At 46.1% G+C, this 17,579-nt stretch overlaps 2 protein-coding genes and 1 long non-coding RNA gene across 3 annotated transcripts; 2 read left to right on the top strand and 1 right to left on the bottom strand.

Moving 5' to 3' along the window:
• Positions 1–968: 968 nt before the first annotated feature.
• Positions 969–2,963, bottom strand: LOC136484121 (uncharacterized). Its single transcript, XR_010765771.1, has 4 exons — positions 2,795–2,963; positions 2,207–2,720; positions 1,965–2,041; positions 969–1,403 (listed from the first exon to the last, which is right to left on the bottom strand). It is a non-coding gene; the product is annotated as an uncharacterized lncRNA (long non-coding RNA).
• A 315-nt stretch (positions 2,964–3,278) lies between these two features.
• Positions 3,279–5,090, top strand: LOC136456997 (uncharacterized). Its single transcript, XM_066457036.1, has 4 exons — positions 3,279–4,290; positions 4,467–4,557; positions 4,660–4,878; positions 4,991–5,090. Exons 1-4 carry the CDS (start codon positions 3,279–3,281, stop codon positions 5,088–5,090), a joined length of 1,422 nt encoding a protein of 473 aa, XP_066313133.1.
• LOC136484125 (DEMETER-like protein 2) lies at positions 4,981–11,661 on the top strand. Its single transcript, XM_066481318.1, has 14 exons — positions 4,981–5,107; positions 8,311–8,390; positions 8,678–8,762; positions 8,856–8,947; positions 9,033–9,101; positions 9,202–9,238; positions 9,338–9,420; positions 9,667–10,116; positions 10,221–10,257; positions 10,367–10,453; positions 10,598–10,663; positions 10,788–10,902; positions 10,981–11,019; positions 11,369–11,661. The coding sequence occupies exons 1-14, from the start codon at positions 5,090–5,092 to the stop codon at positions 11,545–11,547; spliced, it is 1,437 nt and encodes a 478-aa protein (XP_066337415.1). The 5' UTR covers positions 4,981–5,089; the 3' UTR covers positions 11,548–11,661.
• The last annotated feature ends 5,918 nt before the right edge of the window (positions 11,662–17,579 follow it).

The following is a 17,579-nucleotide window of genomic DNA, read 5'->3' on the forward strand; positions in this document are numbered from 1 at the left end:
CATACAGGCAGAGCAGCCGGATCAGAGCGGCCGCTCGCTCTCAAGTTCCTGTTCCACAGCGAGCAGCAGCCCATCACAATCCACACGCCTACTCCACTGTCCACTACAAAACCTTGCCTTCCTCTCCATAATTCACAATCGCCTTCCTGGCAGTTTGTATCATCGTAGTAGTGGGCTAGTGGTTCGATCGCCTCGCCGCAAGCACACGTCCCAGCCATGAGTTCCATCGCTGCCTGCACTCCCCTCGTCTGTGTTCTGCTGCTACTCCTGCATTGCCCGGTATGCGCGCCAACAGCACCTGTAGATCGTGATGGCGCAGCATCGGCGTCAGGGGAAAGGCTCCGGTTCCAGCCACGAAAGCTGCTGCAGATCGTGGACGCAAGAGCAGCGCTGTGAACGCTGCTGCTACCGTGGTGGCAAGGGAGAGCTGTGGCCTCGGCGTCGGTGACAGCCTGAAGAAGCAGACGCCGAGCAAGTCGAATCCAAGGCAGAATTATAAGGAGCTGAAGAAGCCTTCTAATTAATCCAGACAGAATTGACAGAATTAGAAGGCTTCTTCAAAACAGAAAAATCTCATACCGACCGCTTTCGGATTGATTATAGTACCGTTTCTAACCGTTTCCATCCTCCATCACGACAGAACCACAACAGCGCTTACATACGTGACCACACTAGATGAGCCTGCTTGCAGACGCCGCAAAACATCCCACTTGCAACTCTATATCTACGGTGTAGTGTACGATGATGAAACCATTTTAACCCTCGGTCACCATCTATACTAGAAAATTTTGCACGTTTCGCGACGCCCTACCGGCCAGATTGTGAAAACTGATCCAATGTATGAACTCTGGAAGCAACGGCAGTTGCAGAAAACTACCATTGCAGAAAATATTGCATCTAGGCACGAGAGACAAAGCAAAGACCTAATCAAGAACATTACGTTGAGATGGACTGAGATAAATAAAGATATGAAAACATCAGTTCAACACACATATATCACCAACTATATTTCTAAGTTATCAAGTACCATGTTTTCCTTCTGATACTGCTTCAAGCAGGACAAACAGCTGCTTGATCACAATATCATCCTTCAAATTTACTAATTTAGGACTTGTTTACCTATTCAAACCAATCGGCCTGAATAGCAACGGCCTCCAGCACCAACGCTGTCACCTACCAGGAGTCGAAAGGGAAACCTTGCCTCGTGTAGCCATTAAAGGGTGGTAGCACTCTTCTTCAAGAGCTTGACAAAGGCACTGCTGTTAACATTATCAGTCCTCGTGGTGGCCTCTAGCAAGTTGAGCAATGGCCAGTACCTTTCGACACGCCTGGAGAAACCTTTGATTTCACTGATTTACTAAGGGGCAATGTCGGTCCATGGCTTAACTCCACTGCTGTATAACCTGTAGAGTATTGGCACTATATGAGATTACGTGTTTTAGAATATGCACTATTGATTAACTGAAAAATTTCTAGATGGATAAATATGTGCATAGATTGACAGGATCCTCAATCGATTGCATGGCTACCTTTATACCCTTCATAAAATAGGAGCACATTTCAGTAGTCATGATATTATGACATGACAATGACAGTCTATGCATTGCTTCAAAAGCAAGAGCATCAACAGTGAGCAGCTTGGCAAATAAAAGTGTTGGCAGCTGCTCAAAGGTAGATATCATTGAGGAAATTTCTAATGAAGTTCTTTGATACAAGAGAAAAAGAACATGCACCAATAGCCTATTGCAGAGAATGTTCCACAAGGTCACAGGGCAGAGCACTTCTCTACACAACAGGACGGCCCACAAGGATGGATGCAAACACTTGCCAGGTGTGACCTACACAAGGCATATGTATCTATATGTTCTCCTGTGTACCTTGAGTAAATTTTGGTAGCTGCACCAATACTCTGAACACAGGTAAAATAATCATGAAACATTACTCAAATATTGGACACAGGTTACCTCTTCAGGATTCATTGGAATGTTACGATCAGCATCATTTTCAGTTGGCACGCTTGGATCACGATCATCTACATAATCTATGTCAATATTGGATCAACTTCAGTTGGAAAGCTTGGATCATGATCAGCAAAATGGTTTATGCTAATATTGTATCACTATGATCGATCAAATGTTCAGACATAGGAAGTTCCTTGATAGCTTGTAGTAGAAACAGAAAATGCAAAAACATAAATCCACCCCACCTGTAGCCTCAAGCCAGCTTATTATGATCTTGTACTCCTGAACTCACATTGTCTTGGATCTCATACTAAGTTCTCTGGATCTGCAACGAAATGAACATATTTTTAGTAAATCAAACCGAGATGCAACCAAAGGCGACCTGAAAGGAAGGGGCTGCTGCAGCAGGCGGACACAGCATTCCCACGTCATGGAAGAAGCTGCGCGGCCGAGGTGAGCGTGAGGCAAAGGAACGGCGACAAGGCCCACACCATCACCCTGGGTAGCATCATGCACAGGCCTAAACAGTACCAGCCCACACCGCGCTGCCGAAGATCATCCACTGCGTGCGCCGTCACACAGCACCGCCGGTCCGCCGCCATGTGCGAGTTCGCGCCGCCCTGAACAACCAACTGTAGATCCGCTCGCCACTGCTTCCGTGCAGCTGTGGACAGGTTCGAGCCGCCCAAAGTCGACACCGCACACGGGCTGGAGCAAGCCCGGACCGCCGCTGCGCCGTCCACAGGCATCCCATCGTCCCTGGATGGTGTGTGAAAGGTAAATGGTCTCCCGCCGCGCATCAGCAAAAGCAAATCTGGCCTCGACCGCTCTACCTCGTAGCCCTGCACGCCATGACCCTAGTGGACGCTTGAAGCGCGGGCGGGCGTGCCTCCCTGGAGGCGCCTGCGGGTAGCAGCGAGACTGGGGAGGCGCCTGCGGGTAGCAGCGAGCGGGGCGGCGGCGATGGGAAGAAGAGAGAGAAAGGAGAAAGAAGAATGAGGGGTCGGGGTGGGAGCGCTGGTCACTGGGCAACGGGAGGGGGGTCTCTGCAAATTTGCACGCGGGCGGTTTTATGTAAAAAAACATGTCTCTCGTGCAAATTTGCACGCCAGGCCGCCTCCGTGCGCCCGCAAAACTCTCTCGTGTGAGGTTTAAGGAACCTGATCTCTTGCCCGCGAGGAGAGATCGATCCGACTCCGAGTTCAGCAATCTGCATAGCGGTGTGGAGCCATGGAGGAAGCCCGGTACGATACGTACGTAGCCGCCGGTAGCCGCTTCAACCATCTGCTACGTTCGACCCCTCCGATCATGGCTGCGATGTCGATTGAATCTTCTACGCCGCCTTCGACCCCTCCGATCATGGCAGCGGAGGTCCTCCAACGATCCAGATGGAGGAAGAAGCGTTCCCAAAAAGGCAAGCTCAAATTCAAGCTTCTTACCCCACGGAAGGTCAGGCCAAAGCCGTCGCTAACAGCTAAGAAAGCGTCGGTGCGCAAGGCAAGGAAGAAGAAGACAGGAGCCGGCCGTGATGGCGCTGTCGAAACCCCCGTGCGTTGTAGGCTCGACCTGGAGGAGGAAGCTGGCGATGGCGGCGTCGGCGGAAACCCCCTGCTGGTGCGCCGCAGGCTCGACCTGGACGACGCCAAGGTCGGCAGCGGCACACCGCTCTGTTGCTTCAGCAGGGCCACGCTCATGGACAACCTGACATCCCTCGCTAGGCTCACCTTGGGCGACGACGTCAAGAAGCCACCCCGCACGCCAGCATCGCCGAAGATCGATCTGCGTTACTACAGCCGAGCACAGCTGATGGAGAACCTGAGGTCCCTCGCCAAGCAAAACACCCTGCTGCTACCCCTCGCCGTCGTCGACACCTCCACCACCTCCATGGCAAATGGGCAGGGCACCACCAAGGGCAAGAAGAAGAAGGCGATGCTGACAAGACGGGTGGCCAAACTTGTCCTGAAGCCTTACAAGAGCAAGCAGCGGGCCGATGCCGCTACTGATGAAGATGAAGACGCCATCGTTGCTGATGACGATGACCCCATCGCCATGGCGCTCGCCATTCGCAACGAGTCCGCTGGAACGGAGCTGATGTACGTGCCGCACTGGGGGTTCGAGTCCGTGGTGCTTCCCGACGCGAAGACGCTGCGGCAGCTGGTGCGCATCACCCCCGCGATAGAGGCGGCGTACAACGAGCTGGTGCGATCGGACGAGACGTGCTTGGGCGACGACCTGGACGGCGTCCCTGAGGGCCCTGAGCTCGAAGAGGAGCGCCAACGTTTGCAGGTCTTGGTGGATAAGTTCATGGGGCCTGCACGCGCAATCATCGGTAACATTCATGTATCATCATTAATTATATTCCTGTGTTCATAACATGTATTATTTGTGTTTTTTTTGAGTTATTAACATGAAGGAAGCCCTAACATATATTTTCATGTATAGTGTTTGAGTTAATTAACACAAGGAAATCGATCCTGAGATATATATTTTCGTGTACACACACAGGTAAAAGGGAGTTTTCGAATTGGAAAGGATCCGTACTTACTAACGTGGTCGGCACGTTTCTAACACAAAATGTCACTGACGTTACATCAAGGTAGGCTCAACTCAAATCTATTCATTTTTTATATAATTATTAATTAGTTTTCAAATTAATTGCTTGGACAATCCTAATTAACTACCATTCTGGATTTTTCAGCAATGTTTTCATGAACATTGCTGCGAAGTTCTCCTTTGCGAAGAATGGAAGCATTGCCGGCCAAAGTACAAATGTACCTTTGATAACAGATTGTGATTCAGGAGTGTCTAAACGACGTGATAATAAGCACATAAACCAGCTCATTGCATCGCTCAGAACAGGAGAAATATCAAATTGGGACAAGGACAAAGAGCATATAAAGGAGGTGTTGAAGGAAAGGTTTGAAGATTCGACGGCTAAGAAAATTTTACAGGATATTAAATCTTTCCTAGAGAACGATACTTCTCATTGGAAATACCTGCTTGAGGAAGCCTACAAAAATGGGTATCAGAAGGAGGAAACAGATGAAACAATTGATTGGGAGGCTCTACTGCACGCATCGTTTGGTGAAATTGAAGAATGCATCAAGGACCGTGGAACTCACTGCCTGATGGCATTCAGAATACTGGTACGTAGTCACAAACCGTACCATATAAAATTCCAATGCATGTCTTCTCTTTTTATGACACCTAATTTTTATCTAGCGCGTTTTGTTTGGAATGCTAGCTAGTATTTCTAACATGTATACCAAGATTTCTAACTAGACTAGCCAATGCCCGTGCATTGCTACGGGTGACAAAACTATGTTAATCAAAGCTGTTGGTCCCATAAGAAGGGTTTTCGAAACAATGTTGGCGCCAATAATAAAGTTAAAGCAACTTGCTACCAACTGAAGCTAGCTGTCTCCCTATTGAGTACATCAGAAAATTTCACAAATGGCTATATCAGCTCATTGTTCTCTGACAGGTTCAATTTGGGTAACTGCTGAATGCACTTGTGCACCAGTCTCCCCATCTTGGGATAAGGGATTTGTTCACCAAGTTCTTATGATGACAGATCATAGTACCTCTCCAATGCCAAATCATTTTTCTCCAGTTTCATCAGATCTCCCTGTCCGCTAGTTGAGCCCATCCCCTCTTCAGAACAATCTCAGACAATGCTCCCAAGAGATGACCAGCACTCTGCATTACAGAAGGGGCGAAATGGAGTACAATATAAGCAAGAAATTTAGGTTCAAAAAGTGTATTAAGTAAGGTGAAAGCATGCAAACGAATTATAAAGTGTAATTGACAGAAAAAAAAGTGCTACCTATCTGATGTATACCATATCAGAACTAAGAGAAAGGCCTTCCAGTTTGAACCTTGATGTATACCATATCGGAATTATAAAGTGTAATCGACAGGAAAAAAAAGCTTGCGGCAGAACATTGATCTTTGCGCTAGGATCCTCCAAGCTCCCTTTCATAGGAATCAGCACACAGTCCAAAAGCTTTGCCAGTTTCATTTTCTCATCTAGCTTGCACCAACATGCTCAAATTATCACTCAGAGAAAACAGTCAGCACATCTCAATATCCCCCATTGTAGGCTTTAGGCACTCATTGTCGGAATAGTTCTATGACTAATATAGTAATAACCGGAAATCCTTGCCAGGCCAGTAATTTGAAAGTATCCAGTTTTCCTGTCATACTTTACCAAATTGTTCGAGTCTCGTGGACTTGCAGCAAAATGTATCTGCAGCAGACCAAAAAAATCCATAAGATCAAGAGCAGAATGGGCAGATATAATATGTTGTAACATCGACTATATTTGTAACCCATCACCCATGTTAGACACCCTTGGAATCACCAGTTTTTTTTATGCATAATAAATATGCATTAGACCATCATTTCCCAACCACCACTGCCGCAAGTATAAGATCTGTAGGGGAAAAACTCCTAAACAACAATAACACATTAAGCCTAATTAACTTGCAGCAAATTCAGTGATGTCAAATAGGTAGCAAATTAGCACCAACATTTACAGGAGACCGACTTGTGCCAAGCATGATTCAGACGACATGTAAAACAAGATTTTTGAGAAGGTTCTTATGTGGCTCTATTACATAAGATATCTATTTGCATATTCCATTTTGTAAACTGTAACCACCCTAACATAATACCAATCAACAATAGACTGCTGGAAGTATAAGAACTGTTATGAACTTTCAGTAAGAAGCTAAAGACATGAAGTTTTAAGTTCAAGAAAAATGACATTTCGGTGTCCCTCAAACCACCTATGCATCCCATCATCGTTCACCAAACCCCTTTATGCTCTTGACCACATATAAGAAAACAAAAGCATGAATTAATTAGAGATTTAATCACAACAATGAAGCCTGTTCGTTTGGCTGTGGCTTGTCGTAAACGATCGTAAATTTCCAGCCGGAACAGTATTTTTCTCTCACACAAACCAGCCAGCAGTACTTCTTTATGAACCAGCAACGATATGAACCAGCCAAACGAACAGGCTGCATGCAGCAGCTCATTGGGTCCCCAGTCTGCTGTCAGTGTGTTGTGCACCTTAACTGCAGGCAAAGTATGCTCATGTTTCAGTGTCAAAGTTGACACCAATGCACCTTAACTAATATCAGGGTTATAGGTGGAACTTGAAGGTTTTAGTTGTCAGTTGTAACATAAACAAACATAAGTTACCTGCCAAAGATGCAAGAGAGTGGATACAAATTTTCAGCTCCTTAATTATTGTGGATAGCCACTTGCTACTAATCATCTACTGGTTTGATTAATGCAATGAAGTCCTTGATACACTTGCTGTTCAGCACAATATTGTCATGAACAAATTCAACCATGCTAAAATCCGGCAGCCATCAAATAACATGTATTAAATATAAAAATGAAATGGATCCTCCTAATAACACTAATCTACCAGGAGCCTTGCTCATCTCCCACGAATCAGGCTGCTGGAGTTGCCTCCGATGCAGCCGGCCATCGGAGCAGCTCTCAAGGTGCTCTCGCGGGTCACTGGAGCCGCCCTCTCGTTGCTCACGCGGGTCGCTGGACACTCGCATAACCTTGGAGGTGTGCCCGCTGGGGCCACCGCGGGGGCTGAGCTCGCCCGCTGGGGAAGAAAGGGCATCTGGATCCAGTCTCACCAGGGTCACTTGTGTCTCATACTCCACAGGGCTGTGGTCCGCAACCGCCGTCTCGCTACAAAGACGAAGGTGGAGGCGGCAAGGTGTGTTGTGGCCCTAGGGTTCGGGGAGGTGAGTTAGGGAAGGGATCTGGAGGATGCTGGCTGCGGGGAGAGCATGGAGCCACCAGATGGCGCGATAAGCACTGAGCGATGGCAGCGACGGCGGCGCTCGACGTCGGGGGCGAGGCGAAGGGCGTGGGGGGCTCGCATTTTTTCGATGAGATGAGGACTGGCTGTCGCGGTTGATGGAGTCAGGTAGGTGTGTGGGGACGGGGGCGGCAGGGGCCGGGGGTGTGAATGATTCAGTTTCGTCTTAATAGGAGTAGAGATAATAATTTTACAAAACAAACTATATTAAGGCGCATCCAAGAGATCATGGAGACATTTCAATCTAGACTAGATATTTTTATATTTGATTTTTTTTTACAAACATAACAGCTAGTAGTTAAAATGTCAATTTCTTGATTCTTTTTCATTAATTTCACAACTTTGTTGCATTGTCCTTATGAAAGCATAATCTTTGTACAAAGTAGTACTCCTTCCTTACATTTCATTTTGTTTGTTGTAATGAGGTTGAAACTAATTCTCTAGTCGATTAAATGAACATAAAGTGTATTATCTGATATTGTATACTTTCTACAGTTTTTACTCATTCGGATCAAGAGAGATCAAGGAAGCATTGACCTCGAGTGGCTTAGATACATCCCCCGTGCAAAGGCAAAGTAAGATACATATATTTATATACTCGTATTAGTGCTTCGTAAGCTTACACAAAATATGTGATTCTTTAAGGGACTTCAGCAAAGTAAGACAAATACATTTATAAAATCGTATTAGTGCTTGTAAGCTTACACAAAATGTGTCTCTTTAAGGGACTTTAATTTAAAGAGTAGCGACGCTAAGATATTCATTTTAGTGAATTGATACTAAAGATTTATATTTTTGCAAATAAAAAAATTAGGCACAGAATGAATAAGTATTCGTATTTTCTTTTTGTCCATTCATTCAGGAAGTACCTACAGAGTATAATAGGGATTGGATATAAAAGTGTTGACTGCATCCGTCTCCTATCACTGAGGCACAGAGGATTTCCGGCAAGCTACCACTTCCAAATTGAAATAGTTATTGTCATAGGGGAGTGCATTTGGAACTGACAAAATTATGATAAATTCTTATTATTATTTTAGGTTGATGTAAATGTAGCTCGCATAGTGACAAGGCTAGGATGGGTCCCTCTTCAACCTTTAGGTGATTCTATACAGTTCCATATGGTGGACAAGTAAGATCATCTTTTAGTTTTTGCTGTGCACATTTACATACTCGAACTTCAATATTCCTCATCGCCATCTTTTGTCCATTTAAAGAGAACCTGTCATGGCTAAAATTCAGGAGTATCTTGAGCCCTTATTCTGCAATATTCCTTCACACATACGGTAAGTTCTCTAGTTTGAACTGTTAATTTAGTTGCTTTCCTAGAACTTTGTACATGGAATACTATAATATATATAATCTAATATATGATGACAAATATAGGTATGAATTGCATTGCCAACAAATAACATTTGGAAAGGTATGCAAATTGATTTATTTATTTTTTTTGGAAAGGAATGTAAATGGATTTTTGTTTTGTTTTCTCAGTACTAATGATGTGGCTTATTTGCTATGATAGTTAATATGCGTCAAAAATCGACCGAATTGTGGCGCCTGCCCATTTACTGAAGATTGCAAGTACTACAAAAGTCTCTTTGAAATGTTAGTTTCAATATCCACAGTCTATTTAATACATCATTGGTACTATATTGTTGCATTTATGATTTTTCTTTAGCTGAGAAGCTAAACATATAAATGTTTCAACTAGTGAAACTAAATGTAAATTTTTCTATTCATCCTACTTATGTATAAAGGTACAACATTTTAATTTGTCTTTTCATAAATATCCATTATTAAGTACACTTTGTTCTAATGAAGAAAATAATGCAATGTGGTGTTTCTTAATAGAGCCAGGCACGACGCCCTTCTGAAGTATAGTCAGCAGGATGAAGGAGGGCAAACAGACATGGTTGAAAGAATACATGATGCTGTAATGGTCAAACCAAGTCGTGAACACATGTATCAGTGCCAAATTGAAATGGGAAAAAGTATAGAAAGGCATAACACCGAGCCTATTATTGAGATACCACCAACTCCACCACATGAATACCCAGAATCATCAAGTGAGGAAGAGTATGAACAAGAGTATCAGGAAGAGTATGAACAAGAGTATCACAATATTGTTGATATAGAAGATGTTGTTCCATGCTATGATGTAGCGTTTGATATTCGGCCAATGAAACCTACTGAACATGCAACGACAGGGCCATCACAAGGAACAGATATGATTTTGATCCATCCACATGACAACCCAATCCCAATTCAAAGGAGATACAATCTACGAACAGAGTACCTTGCGTATGGCATGATTTCTGTTTCAATTAAGTCAACAGAAATATGTTATAAAATACCTAAAAAATATGCACATCTATTTTCTGATATGCCACTTTTGCATTTTATAGGTACATAATCCCAGATGGGCATGAAATCTTGGACACGGTTAGTAGTTGTTAGCTTCATTTTTCTATTCTTTATAATTAATTATGAACTATGCATTATTCTTTATGGAAGTAACAAACTGATAATGACAAATTGCTTGGATTACTAGTTTGAACCAAGGGTTCATGGTGATTGCAACCCGTACCTCTTTATAATTCGTGATTACGATGACCATAGTGTGAATGCTACAATTCTGGTGAGTTGGTGTGCTTTAATCTCATCTACCACTTATTATAACCGTCCGCTTTTGAAAATATTACAAGAACGATGCAATCTTTCTCTTGGGAAACTCCAATTTCAAGATCTATGAATAATTCAAAACTACTTTATTTCATAATAGATACCTTGCCGGACAGCAAACAGAGAAATATTCCCATTGGATGGTACATACTTTCAAATAAATGAGGTAGTACACTATTTTCCATCCTTGTTCTTCTAATAAAGTCACTACTCTATATATATGTCTTCTTACACACACAAAACTAAACTGTTTGATGTTGACTAACTAAATATAGCATTCACTTTTCTAGGTTTTTGCAGATCATTCATCTACCCGTTCACCTATACAAATAAAAAGGGATATTTTTTGGAACTTCAGAAGGTGTAGGGTGTACTTTGGCACATCATTAACTACTATCGCCAGAGGTATATTATCACTTTCAAATAATATGTGATGAACAATTGTTCAATAAAAGCACTAATTGCATTGCATCATTTGCTCAGGTCAAACGCAAGAAGGAATTCAACGTTTATATCATTCGGGTATATAGTTATGTTCTATTTCTTCTATGTGAACAAAACAATTAAAAGATGATACAAAGTTATTGCTTCTATAGGAACAGAGAAGCTACAATGTAGTGTAAATACATAATGCAGTATGGAACTCCTCAGTATTAATTTAGTTCTAAAGATAAAATATTTAAAAATGTTAACAATAAATGCTTATTGGTTAGCATCTTTTTCTACCCCTTCTCTTAGGGTTCATTAACCATATATAGACTCACGGGCGCTTGTGTTCATTTGGTATTTCTCATAAGATAAGATCATGACTTTTTAGATGGAGAAGTCATTTTGTTTTTATTCACAATCAGTTATCTTCGGATCTGCGCAGGGTACATATGTTGTAGAGAATTTGACCGCAGTTCTAGGCATGCAACAATATTATCTCCTGCACTTCATACCAATACCACTAATAGAGTACAGCAAAGAACCGGCAAGAAAAGGCACGTGCCTAATTCAAGCCCGAATTCAGTGGAAGACAATGACAAAGATAGAGCCCAATGCAGTTAGATGTTGTCACTAGTGACGAAGGAGCAATTGCAAAGCTGTGGATGGATGCATGATCAAAGGCAAAGTTATACACATTAACAAGTAGGGATCGGGTCGAGGAGTAATGAATAGAGCTTGTAGCATCCAGGTGTAACTACTCTTGGGCAGATTCCACGTCTGAAAACACAGCAGGAGGAATACAAACTAAACTAGTGTCATAAAGCTGTGTTTATATTGTTTTATTTATCTCTAGTACTACTACTACTAGCCACTGATTGAGTTCTTCACCCCCATTTTGTGGCGCTTTCCTCTATCCATCATCCAAAAACAAGGAGGCGTCAAGCATGATCCGGCCTGGCGACATTGGCATTTGTGCGACAGCAGCCTCACAGTGCCAACGTCGACTGTCTGCAGCAGGAAACAGAATCTGGAAAGAAGCATGCATACAGGCAGAGCAGCTGGATCAGAAATCCACATGCCTACTCCACTGCATTGCATGCAAACCTTGCCTTCCTCTCTATAATTCGCAATCGCCTGGCAGTTGGTATATATCATCGTAGCAGTGGGCTAGTGGTTCGATCGCCTCGCCGCAAGCACGCGTCCCGGCCATGCGATCCATCGCTGCCTGCGCTCCCCTCATCTGTGCTCTGCTCTGCTGCTACTCCTGCATTGCCTGTCTGCGAGCCAAGAGCACCTGTAGATCGTGATGGCGCGGCATCGGCATCAGGAGAGAGGCTCCGGGGCTCCGGTTCCAGCCGCGGAAGCTGCTGCAGATCGCGGACGCAAGATCAGCGGCCACACAGCTGCTGAACGCTGCTGCTACCGTGGCGTCGGCGTCGGTAACAGCTTGAAGAAGCAGACGCCGAGCAAATCGAATCCAAGGCAGAATTAGAAGGAGCTGAAGAAGGATTAGGGGAGCATTTTCAGATAGATAGATGTTTCTTGATGTACTTCTTGTTCAGTTCGTGGCCCACCTTTCTTTAATTTTCCCTCCCATTCTTGGAGTTGTAATCCGTAACAGGTTCCAAGAGCTGATGGCCTCATCCTTGTTCTGCTTTCTTCGATTCGTTCTTCCAGCTTTGACATGATCTTAACATTTCCCATTGAAGCCCATGGGAATATGGGATGAAGGCAGGAAGCCTATTTTCTCTTCCTACCTTTAACTTGAGTTTTGATTCATATATACAGGGGAATTTTATTTCTCCTCTTGCTTTTCTCTACTGGCTCAAGACTTGTTAAACAATCTCTCAACAGTTCTTTGTATTGTGCCTCCTCGCACGGTCGCACCCGTAACTTGAGTTTTCATTCATATATATAGTGGAACTATATTTCTCCTTTTGCTTTTGTCAGAGAAGCAACTCCAACAAGTTAACACTTGTCATTAAGAAAAACAAGTTAACACTTCGCTGGAGTCATATGAACTGAAAATTGCCCGTGGTCAGGAGCAGTTAGTGTCTTACCACTGTTGTAATCCTTCTTTTTATATTATTATCATTTGTTGGCAAGTTGCAGTCATCGAACTTTATTGTGTGCCAATAGATTCCTAGAATTTTTTTGTCATAGCAAATATCAACTTAAAAAGGGAAAATTGGTTTCATAGCATGGAGAGATCATGCTATTTGGAAAATACCATCGAAAGAATGGACTGTTATCTTCAATTGTCGTGAATCCCTCCATCGAGACACCTTTCTTCCCCAATTTAGCGGCCTAGATGGACATGAACATGCTGGTGGGCAGCGACACATGCCCTGCGCCGCCACTCGTGACAGCAATGTTGAGGCGCTTCTTCTCGCAGATGGCCGCGGCGGCCGTGCCGACGATGGAGAGGACCAGGCCGATTCCGATCTTCTCCAGGTTCGTGAGCCCCTGCCGGCCGGTCATGAGGCTCCGACAGAGCGGGACGAAGACGCGGTCGTAGAAGGCGAGGGTGAGTCGCGCTCGTCGAACTAGTCGGTGCCGAGTGCAAAGAGGTAGAGGCACACGTCCAGCACCCCCATCTGGAGCCCCATGGCCGCGCAGCCGCCGGGTTCGCACAGCGGCGGCCGCAGGTGCCTAACCTCCGTGGACACTGCCAGGAGACCCATGCGCACGCCAGCAAACAACTCCGGCCCGGAGCCACGACATGTCGCCAAACTGCTGCTGTCCGCCGCCATGGCCGGCTCTCGGTCCGTCGTCGCTGTTCCCGTGGGTGGAGACCACCAGCGCCTCGGCCAAGGATACCACCACCTCCGTCTGGACTTCTTCCGACCGCGGCTCACCTGAACTGGGCAAATCCGTGCCGGCACGCTAGATCCCGCCGCCGCCAGGTGCGTCGTTCCTGCTGCTCGCCATGGCCGCCGCGCGGGGAACTCCCGCGGACAGCTCCAACCAGGGCCGCCCCACCAAGCCTGCTACACCGCCACGTTCGCCACCACTGCGCACACCTCCTTCGGCCGAAACTCCGCCGGCAGCCCTGCTTCGCCGGGGCGCCTCCGTCCTGCTCGATGCCGGGCATCGACGCGTGCCGCATGGTGAGCCGCCCCATTTGCTCCTACTCAACCCCGCACAAGCCGTTCCTAGAACAACCCCTCTAGCTCCCCCACGCACCTGACGTGTACCCCGCGCCAACTTGTAGTCGCTGGATTCGCCATTGTCGCATGCCGCCGTTGTCGCCCTGCTGCATGCTGCGCGAGCACGGGGCCATGCCCCTATGAGCCATATCCGACCGCGCCGCTGACATCGATAGGTGCGGGCGTGCGGCCGGCCACCGCGAAGCCCGCCGGCTGGTCAGTCACCGCCGCCGTGCCCTCCCCAGGGCGAATCAGGTTATGCCCATACCTGGCGTGTGTGCTTTGTTTCTCGGAAAAAGTCTACATACCCTCCCTAACTGGTGGCGTTTGGATATAGGGATACAGGAAGTGGGACAGGGAAAAGGAAATAGATGAACGGCCGGGATTAAATGAGACGTAAAGAATGAATGGCTAGGATACAATATTACCCTTTGAAGAGGTGGGATATCCCTTTCTCCATCCGTATCCCAGTGCCATCCAAACGCCACTTAGGTTGGTCTACGTAGGGCTTGTTTAGTTCCTCTCCTTAAAATTTACTCCGATGTTTGGACACATTCATGGAGTATTAAATATAGACTAAAAAATAATTAATGGCACATATTGCGACTAATTTACGAGATGAATTTTTTAAGCCTAATCAGTCTATGATTTGACAATGTGGTGCTACAGTAAACATGTGCTGATAACGGATTGATTAGGCTTAATAAATTCGTCTCGTGGATTACTAAGGACTTCTGTAATTTATTTTATTATTAATGGCCCTGTTCGGCTTACCCCATATTCGGCTTATTCGGCTTCTTTTTTCAGCCGGAACAATGTTTTTCTCTCACAACAATTCAGCCGGAACAGTGTTTTTTAGCTAGTTTCAGTCAAGTTCCAAACCAACGAACGGGGCCAATATTCGAAGACTCCATGTAACATCCCTAAACTTTACTCTTAATTTAAACACCACCGTAACCCCTGAACTATAAAACTATCTAGGTATCCTACGCACTAAACTTTGTAAAACTCGGCAAATAGCCCTCTAGTGTGGTATTGGAAGGTGGTTTTGCTGATACGTTAATTCTCGCTGGCTGGTTTTGATGATGTGATATCTAGGCCCAGCTGTCAGCCTCTATGACAACTTCATTCACAACTCCTGCTCTTCCTCCGTCTTCTACCGCGGACCTCGCTTCCGCTACGGTCGTGTTCTCTGACGTCACCGACGCTGCTCACGGACCTCGCCCCGCACGGGCCCGTCCATGCCGCGATCTGGGTGGCGTTCAGGACTCGTGCTGCGTCGACTACCACGCCATGCTGCACACACTCCAGGCCGCGCGCGGGCTCAGGCCACCCACTTCGTGCTCGTCTCCGCCACTTGCGTCCAGAAACTGCTCCTCGAGTCCTAGCTCGCCAAGCTCAAGTTCGTGGAGGAGCTGGCCGAGGAGGCCGCGCGGGCGCCGCCTTCACCTCACGGCATTCTTCAAGAGCCTCGACGGCAGGTCGACATCGTCAGGAACGCAGCCGTACGTCATGTTCGGCGACGGCAAGCTTGGCGGGCCGAGGACGGCGCTCAACACCATGTCGGGCAACTACATTAGCGCCCATTCTGGCCAAGAGCATCTATGGGATTTCGCACACCTACGCGCACGTGGGTGGTCCCAATTTTGTCCAGAGGAAGGCCGGGGCGGTCGGGCCACATGCCGCGGCGGGCACGACCGGGGGCGGCGACGGAGCACGCGGTAGACGGCCGGGAACGGGGCTCGGCTCGAAGAGGAGCGCGACAGGTGCAGCATGCTACGAAGGAGGCCATGGGTGTCAGCCAGAACTCTCTCCGGCGAGATTCACGACTCGGGCGAACTTGCTCATGAACTCACCAGAACGCTCAAGAACACAGGAAACAAACTGGGTTTTTGGTGCTATAACCGCGACAGCTTTTCTCATTGTATTAAGCATCTATTTATGTACATCTCGAACCTAAAAATAGAAAGAAAGGAAAGGAACGAGCGACCACCCACAATACAGGGACGCGCTCAGGAGGATTACTTTCCAAACCGAGATCGTCGCTATCAATGGGGACCTCCGCTGGAGCAGAGCAAGGGCAGAGGACGGTGCTCGCAGCGGGTTGCCCGCGTGCATGCGAGCACCTGGCGTGGCGGCGTCCAGGGCGTCATCGATGGCGGGGTAGGCGGCAGGGCTAGTGCCCCCGGCGTGAACGGGCTCGCCGAGCGTGCGCGAGTGACAGAGGAGATGGAGGCGGACGCAGCTGTGGTGATGGTGAGGGAAGTGGCAGCGTGCGCAACCGGGAACGTACATGAAGACGAGTTCTAGCTCCCGTGGCAAACGCGCAGGTAGCAGCCCCCGGGGACGCCGCACGGGCGGCTCCTGGCATGGGTGTGCACATGCGGTGAAAGGTGGCAATGCCGCGAGCGAGCCAGGGGCGAAGCTAACTCTAAATTGATAATGGTACACTATCGAGAGACATACATTAATTTGGTAGCAATACATGGTGAAAATTTATGGAGTTAGTGGTAACTTTTTTTTTACCCTGGTGCATGAGCACCGGGCAACATTAACGTGGCTTCACCCCTGGCGCGAGCTTAGAGGTCCGGCCATGGCGACGGCAGACTCAAAGAGAGAGAGAGCGAGAGGGGTTCAAAGAGAGAGAGAGCGACGCTGCTAGGAGCCCTAGAGGCCACGTCATTAAAAGGCAGCCACCTTAGAGCGTCACATATGCAAAACCACCCAGTAAAACCACCCAGGGGGTATTTGTCCGGTTTTACAAAGTTTAATGTATACAATACCTGGTTTTATAGTTCAGGAGGTTACGTAGACCACCCTCAATATGTCAGGGGGTTACGTAGACTTTTTCCTCTGTTTCTCTAAAATGAGGGAAGAAAGATGCCTCTACGGAGGGATTCAAGCCAACAGGTGGCCACGGTGACAGTCGGTGATATTTTAGGTGACGGACGTTTTGGATGGTATATTTTCGAAAGGTCGTGTGCTAATATGAAACTAATTTTTCTACTTAAAAAAAGGTAAATTAATTTAGTTTTCAACTTGGAAGTGAATCAATGTAGAGTCAAAAAAAATGTTTTGCTTGACATAATTATACTTTGCATATGGTACATGATGAGTTAAGGTGTTCCTTCGAATAATAAAAATTTCTTGCAATTATGAGATGTTGGACAAAAAAAGAGATTCACCCCACAGGATTCAGCTCTAGATCTTCTCTCTTGCATGGAATCTCATTTGCCTCAAAAATATTTTTTTCAGCAAACAAACAACCAAAAACCGAGTTTTTCAACAGAGCACATATATATTTCGCCAAAAATGCTTAAAAGAGAGGCTATGTGTCTTTGTATGGAAGTTTGAAAGGAAAATTCAACTCAACAATTACCAAAGCCACAATTCTGCATTGCCATTATACCTCAGAACAAAAAGGCTGGTTATTCAGCTTAATGTTTCTTTAATTCATGTAACTCTTGCACAGTTAACTAACGATTAACCACTAGAAACATGCAC

This window comes from Miscanthus floridulus, chromosome 1 (assembly GCF_019320115.1).
Source record: "Miscanthus floridulus cultivar M001 chromosome 1, ASM1932011v1, whole genome shotgun sequence".
NCBI lineage: Eukaryota > Viridiplantae > Streptophyta > Magnoliopsida > Poales > Poaceae > Miscanthus > Miscanthus floridulus.